Source organism: Rhagoletis pomonella, unplaced genomic scaffold (assembly GCF_013731165.1).
Source record: "Rhagoletis pomonella isolate Grant_MI unplaced genomic scaffold, Rhpom_1.0 Rhpom_scaffold_00067, whole genome shotgun sequence".
Classification (NCBI taxonomy): domain Eukaryota; kingdom Metazoa; phylum Arthropoda; class Insecta; order Diptera; family Tephritidae; genus Rhagoletis; species Rhagoletis pomonella.
The window spans coordinates 26378-34106 of NW_023458621.1; the positions used below are offsets into that span (position 1 = coordinate 26378).

At 32.4% G+C, this 7729-nt stretch overlaps 1 protein-coding gene across 1 annotated transcript in view; it reads left to right on the top strand.

Moving 5' to 3' along the window:
* Nucleotides 1-3082: 3082 nt before the first annotated feature.
* The window catches only part of LOC118749848 (1-phosphatidylinositol 4,5-bisphosphate phosphodiesterase classes I and II-like), a 186192-nt gene continuing 181545 nt past the window's right edge, over nucleotides 3083-7729 (top strand). The window contains exon 1 of the mRNA XM_036484628.1: nucleotides 3083-3097. Within this exon, the coding sequence (XP_036340521.1) occupies nucleotides 3083-3097 (15 nt within the window). The remainder of the gene's footprint in view (nucleotides 3098-7729) is intronic.

Consider the following 7729-nt stretch of genomic DNA (forward strand, 5'->3'; position numbering starts at 1 on the left):
CACCGTTCGTTCGATTTTCAAAAATGGGGTGCAAAATGAAAGCGCTTGGCCTGTAGATGTGTAAACTGGTTTTATTTTTTCGAAAGGAGTTGCCACCTGATAAAAAATTGCATTCAAATAATTTAATAATCAATGCCATCAGATCCACACCGTTCGTTCGATTTTCAAAAGTGAGGTGCCAAATCAAAGGGCTCTGGCTGTAGGTGCGCAATAAGGTTTAACTTTTTCGAAAAGAGGTGCCACCTTTTAAAAAATTAAGCTCAATTTATTTTAAAAGCTTAACCAATATTACAAAATGGGCATAAGTGGAAATAGTTTTGAAAATATTTGTTTCTTAACTTAACTTTATGAGGGTTGCCACCTGTTAAAAAATCAAATTCAATTTGAATTAGGGGAATTAGGTAATAGAAATATCTATTTGTGGCAGACGGTAAAGGTTAAGTATGTAGTAGTTTGTAAACATCTTGAAGAGATGTTTGAAAAGTCTAATCTATATGAAGTATAAAAAATATGGACGTCAAGCGAATTAATCTTAGGAGATCTTTAGTTTGAACGTGTAGAATATTTTTAAAGTGTTTGAAGAGGGCTGCCACCTGTCTAAAAATTAAGTTCAAATTATTTAAATAGTTAAATCAATTTATACTAATTGGGTACCAATCGCAGTAATTTTGAAAATACTTTATTTCCTAACTGCGTGTAGGAGGGTTGCCACCTGTTTAAACAATTAAATCAATTTGAATTAAGGTAATGGGGTAATTAAAATAGGTATAACAATATGGGTGTCAGACTAAAGAAATTTAAGAAGATTTTAGATTGAACATATTTTTAATAGGGTTGCCACCTATTCGAAAAGTCTAATTTAATTTAATTATCGATATAAACCTAAAAAGTGTTACGAAATCTTAGTTTGCACATCGGGAATATATTTTATGAATTTGAGGAGGGTTGCCACCTGTGTAAAAAGTTATCAAACAAAAAAGTATTAGCGAATCTTAGTTTAAACATGAGAAATATTATTAAAGCATTTGAGGAGGGTTTCCACCCGTTTAAAAAGTTAAATTCAAATTATCTATATATATAATACGCGAACGGATTATTTGTGCAGCATAAAAGATCTGTACCGTTCGCCCAATTTTCAAGTAGGAGATGTCAAATTGAAGCGCTTGGCCTGTAGATGTGCAATAAGGTTTTATTTTTTCGAAAAGAGTTGCCATCTGTTAAATAATTGAACTCAAGTTATTTGCTAATCAATGCCCTCAGATCCGCACCGTCCGTTTGATTTTCAAAATAGAGGTACCAAATTAAAGGACTTAGAGTGTGGATGTTCAGAAAGGTTTTACTTTTTCGAAAAAAGTTGCCACCTGTTAAGAAATTAAGTTCAAATACTCCCGTAATACGCGATGGCATTTTTTGTTCTGCACCGTTCGCTCGATTTTCAAAAATGGCGTGCAGAATTAAAGCGCTTGACCTGTAGATATGCAATAAGGCTTTATTTTTCGAAAGGAGTTGCCACCTGATAAAAAATTGCATTCAAATAATTTAATAATCAATGCCATCAGATTCACACCGTTCGTTCGATTTTCAAAAGTGAGGTGTCAAATCAAAGGGCTCTGATTTTGGGTGTGCAATAAGGTTTAACTTTTTCGAAAAGAGTTGCCACCTTTTAAAAAATTAAGTTAAAATTATTTAAAAAGCTAAACCAATTATTTTAAAATGGGCATAAATGGAAATAATTTTGAAAATCTTTGTTTCTTAAGTTAACGTTATGAGGGTTGCCACCTGTTAAAAAATCAAATTCAGTTTGAATTAAGGGGATTAGGTAATATAAATATTTGTAGATGCCACACAATAAATTTTAAGTTCGTAGCAGTATGTAAACATTTTGAAGAGGGTTGTCACCTGTTTGAAAATTCTAATTTATATGAAGTATAAAAATATGGACGTCAAGCGAATAAATCTTAAGAGGTCTTTAGTTTGAACGTGTAGAATATTTTTAAAGTGTTTGAATAGGGCTGTTTAAAAATTAAACTCAAATTATTTAAATAGTTAAACCAATATTTACCTTTTGGGTACCAATTGCAGTAGTTTTGAAAATACTTTATTTCTTAACTGCGTGTAGGAGGACCTGTTTTTAGGGTGTGGATGTTCAAGAAGGCTTTACTTTTTCGAAAAAAGTTGCCACCCGTTAAAAAATTAAGCTCAAATTGATTAAAAAGTTGAATCAATTAATAAATATGGGTATAAATCGAAATGGTTTTGAAAAGGCTTTATAACTTAACTACGTATAGGAGAATTGCCACATGTTAAAAAAAATGTAACTAAATTTTAATTAAAGGAATTTGGTAAGTAAATCGCTATATGGGTGTCATACAAAAGAGGTTTAAGAAGGTAGTAGTTTGAAAATATTTTGAATAGGTTTGCCACCTATTTGAGAAGGCTAATTGAACTATTTTATACCCAAGTTATATGAAATACTAGCTTATACCCGCGGGTTTCATCCCGCGCTTTTATACAATTATGAAAAATAATATAATGATGTTAGATTTTATTTCTGTGCCCATTTCGTTATATCTCGTTATTTTTTAAGCGCGTTAAGGTATTTAGGCCGTTTAAAACTATGAAATTATAAAATCTCGTCTGCGAACTAGGCATACGAAAGATATCAATCCCTCTAAGTTTACCTTAAAATAGTTCCAGGTATAAGACGCGTGAACGTGTAACCTTCTTGGAGGTTCCACGGCGGGTTCTAATATTTCCAACTCAAATTTAGTAACCTGGCCTTGATAAAATACCACTTCTCATTACTGTAGCAAATGCCTCAAGAGAGCTTTAGATTATAAGGCCGAACCCGGCTCTCCCTTTTCCATTTAATAAAATTTATTCTGTCAGTACGGCACTTATAAAATAAATCTCCATAACAAATTTAAAATACTTATTATGTATTAAGAAGTTTTCAGTATGTATGGGAGGCGACATGCGTCCTTTTTTAATAACTCAGATTTTTTCAATGAGCAATTGATACATTTTGTATACACAACTCCATACCAAGTTCCAGTATTCTTCCACAAACACTTCCAGGAATATGTGGCAAGAAAAAGTAAGTTTGTACTTTTCCCCCCTTTTTCTTATAACCCTAATCTTCTTCCATGAATTTAGAATTGATTTTACATACCCCAGTACCAAGTCCCAAGGGAACCATGTTCCCTTTTCGAATAACGCAAATTTTTCTCCATCAGTATGGAATTAATTTTGTATACACATCTCGGTGCCAAGTTCCAGTCCTCTGCAATAAACACCTGCAGAGTTATGCAGCATAGAAAAATCAATTTGCATGGGAGTTGCCACACCACCTTTTCCAATAACTCTCATTTTTCTTTATGAGTATGGTATTAGTTTCACATACATACATACATATGTATGTATTTCCATACCAAGCTTGAGTACTTTACCCCAAACATTTGAAGAGATATGCAACTGAAACTTTCAGTCAGTATGCGAGGGGCTACGCCTCTTTTCCAAAAACGCCCATTTTTCCCCGTGAATATGAATATGATTTCACACAGTGTTGGCAAAATGTTAATCTGATTAACGATTAAAAATTAACGATTAAAATGTTAATCGCATTTGACGATTAAAATTAATTAGTCGTAATCAACTGTACGATTAATGATACAATTTTTTTAATCGTTAATCGCTGGCTGCGATTACGATTAATTAATTTTAAGCATTAATCGTCAATCCAATTAAAAATAAAATCTGATTAAGTTGTCTAGTTTGTCCGAATTTGAAACCAAACACCAGTTATAGTAATTATTTTGTGTTTTACACTTATAAAAAGCACATAATATAAACAAAATTGTTATTAGTAATACATAAACTGGAAACTTTTCAAACCAAGTTTGTAAAACGTTTATTGGTATATATCTTAATGAAAATGCACACCGAATTGCTTAGATTGATGAGGAAACCCGACTTAGCCATACCGGATTAACTTGCTTTGTGTGCACAGGGAAATACCAGCATAACATAATTAATCACCAAACCTACGTGATCAAATTAAGAGTTAATTATTAATAATTAATTTTTTAATCGCGGTTACGATTAACTGTTTAGTCAGATTAAAATTAATCATGATTAACTGTAATCAGATTGAATTTAATCGAATTAACTAACTGATTAAAACATCAATCGATTAATGCCAACATTGATTTCACATACATATTACTATACCAAGTTTCAGTTCTCTCCCACAAATACTTCCAGAGATATGTATGTAATATGAAAGTTCAAATTTGTATGGGAGGGGCCTTGAGTTATCGGACTTACTTTCGGTCTAAGACCATCCTTCCGAAATCCGTAGTAAGTGTACAAAATTTCGTTCTGGTCGGAAAACCGGTTAAGGAAGTATCCTATTTTTCAATCCAGGTCATAAACAATTTTTGAGCTAAATTTCATTTTCAAACAGGTGGCAATTCTTAAAAAAGTAGCCTATTTTCCAGTCTAGGTCAAAAGCTATCTGTGTGCAAACTTTCATGCAAATCAGTTCAGTCATTTACGCGTATTAATTCAATTAAACTTTCCTAATACGTGATAACTCTTAAAATAAGGGTATTTTCCAACATAGGTCATAAGCTATCTCTGTGCGAAATGTCATGCAAATATGTTCAGTCGTTTCCGCATATTAATTAAATTAAATATTTTTTAACAGGTGGCAACTCTTTGAAAAAATTTGCCTATTTTCCACTGTAGGTCCTTTTCCACTGTAGGTCATAAACATTTCTAACAGGCGGCAACTCTTAAAAATGTAGCCTACTTTCTAACCTAGGTCCTAAGCTATCTGTGTGCAAAATTTCATGCAAATCCGTTTAGTCGTTTCCGCGTATTAATTAAATTAACCTTTTTTAAAAGGTGGCAACTCTTCCAAAAAATAGCCTATTTTCCACTGTAGGTCATAAGCTATCTGCTTGCAAAATTTCATGCAAATCCGTTCAGACCTTTCCGCGTATTAATTTAATTAAACTTTTTTAGCAGGTGGTAACTCTTAAAAAAGGTAGCCTATTTTTCAACCTAGCTCATAATCTATCTGTGTGAAAGCTTCCATGCAAATCAGTTCACTCATTTCCGCGTATTAATTAAACTAAATATTTCTAACAGGTGGCAACTCTTAAAAAAAGTAGCCTACTTTCTAACCTAGGTCATAAGCTATATGTGTGCAAAATTTCATGCAAATCCGTTTTGTCGTTTCCGCGTATTAACTTAATTAAACTTTTTTAACAGGTGGCAACTCTTCCAAAAAAATTGCCTATTTTCCACTGTAGATCATAAGCTATCTGCTTGCAAAATTTCATGCAAATCCATTCAGTCGTTTCCGCGTATTAATTTAATGAAACTTTTTTAACAGGTGGCAACTCTTAAGAAAAGTAGCCAATTTTCCAATCTAGGTCATAAGCTATCTGTGTGCAAATTTTCATGCAAATTCATTCAGTCGTTCCCGCATAATTAATAAATTAAACTTTTTTAACAGGTGGCAACTTTTAAAAAATAGCCTATTAACTAATCTGGCTCATAACCTATCCTCGTACAAAATTTCATACAAATCCGTTCAGTCGTTTCCGCGTGATGATTTCCCAAACATCCAAACATACAAACTTTCACATTTATAATATTAGTAAGATAAGATTAACGATGAATGTCAAATGAAAGAGCTTCAAGAAATACTTAGCTTGATAGTTTAGAACATTTTTGATGTGCTTGAGGGTTGCCCAGCTTAAAGGGCTAAACTAAAATAATTTAATAAGTTAAATTAATTACTAACCGATGGTATTCAACGGAAATGGGTTTAAAATCCTTTATTTAAGAACTATGTTAAGGATGGTTGCCACGTGTTTACAAAATGAATTTCCGCTTAACTCATCAGATACTTGAAATATTTATAACAATGTCAGGCGAAAAATATGTAAGGAAATTTTAGTTCGAAAATAATTTTTAAGTAGATTGTCGCCTGTTTTGAAAGTGGTATTTTGTTTAATTATACATAAGTTACATGAAATGAGTGTTAAGAAATCTTTAAATTGATCATTTGTTTTTTTTGTTGAAAAAATTAATTTAATTATTTAATAAGTTAAAGGATTGTCAAAAGATGGGTATCAATCGAAATGGGTTTGAAAATACATAGTTTATTTCTAAAATGTATTTACGAGAGTTGCCATGTGTTTTAAAAAAACTAAATTCAACTTAATTCATCAGTAAATTGAAATATGTAAACAATGCCAGGCGAAAGATTTTAGTTTCAAAATACCTTTAAAGAGGTTGCCACCTGTTTGAAAATTCAAATTTGTTTTATATATACGAAAGATACATAAATGAATTATCGAAATATTAGTGTCAAGCGAAAGAGTTTTAAGGAAACTATAAGCTGATAATATTTTTAATTAAAATTGCCATCTATTATTATTTTTTTTTTGAAGGTCATCACATCTGCAACGTTATTTCGAATTTCCAAAATGAGAAGTCAAATTAAAGAACTAGGATTCTACATAGATGTGCACAGGTTTTATTTTTTGAAGTTACATGAAAACCAACACCATGCGATACCTCTCATCACTCAGAAATGGTTAGATTGATCATTAGGAATATTTTTCGAGGTTTTTGAATAGGTTTAACCTCTTTAAAAAATTTATTTAAATGTTGGCGCTTTGGCGCCTTGCGGGTTCACTGGTAATAAAATAACATGCAGATACACCATATACTGAAAAGTGTACGCTTGGAGTATACTTTAGCGTCTCGCCTTACAGGCAAAAAAAGAAAAGTTAGCCGCACACCTCCTCATATGATGTGTTTTTGAAAAGCATTTACAAAAAAATAAATTTTTTTTTAACAACCCTAGTAGTCACCGAATTACATTTTTCTTTATATCTTCGGCATTTATAGTCGGATTTTAAAGTGTGATACACCAATATTTTTGCCTCGCGGAGGGGCTTTTTTCTACGGAAGCTCAATGACGTCATGTGCTCCATTGTGGTACTTACCCACCAGATCTCAGTTGCTACCACCCCAGCGTGCCGCCCTAATGACAGTATATTAAAGACAGTCAAAAATCATGAATCTTGTCCGAAAGAGGTATTTCGATTAGTTCAGTAGAACCCGAAAGAAAGCACATTTTATTTTTAGTTGAAAACCATAATAAACTAAACTATAATAAATATGCTTGTTTATCTATTTTCGGGTACTGTTTAGTAGGTGGGCTAACTATTTCGGGGTATTGCGTCCAAAGGGGTGACCCGATCCAAAAAAACACGCTTGTAGTCAAGGGTCTACACATTATTTTAACACCTACTTTTGTAATGTTTGGCCACTAATTTATTTATAAATTAGGTTTGAAATATGCCTTTTTTGTAAAAATCGGAACTTAGCGTACATTTATCACTCCTATTCTCCTTAAAGCAGCCACTTCAAGAAATTTTTATTTCTATTAGTTATAACTTTCTTAATTACTTTAACTTTAACCAATTAATCACAACTTATTAAATAAAAACACCTTTAAAATCACGCATCTGTACCCCATAGTTGAATACCGTAGGTCCAAATCAGTTTTATGACGGTAGAGTACAGCAGAAGTTTGTTGTCAGTTTATCGCAGCGAGTTACGGTTCATAAGCCAACACAAGTTTCTTAGCTTTGGGGCGATTGCTGTACGCTTAGTAAAGACGTCAGCTCTGCAGGTTAATCTT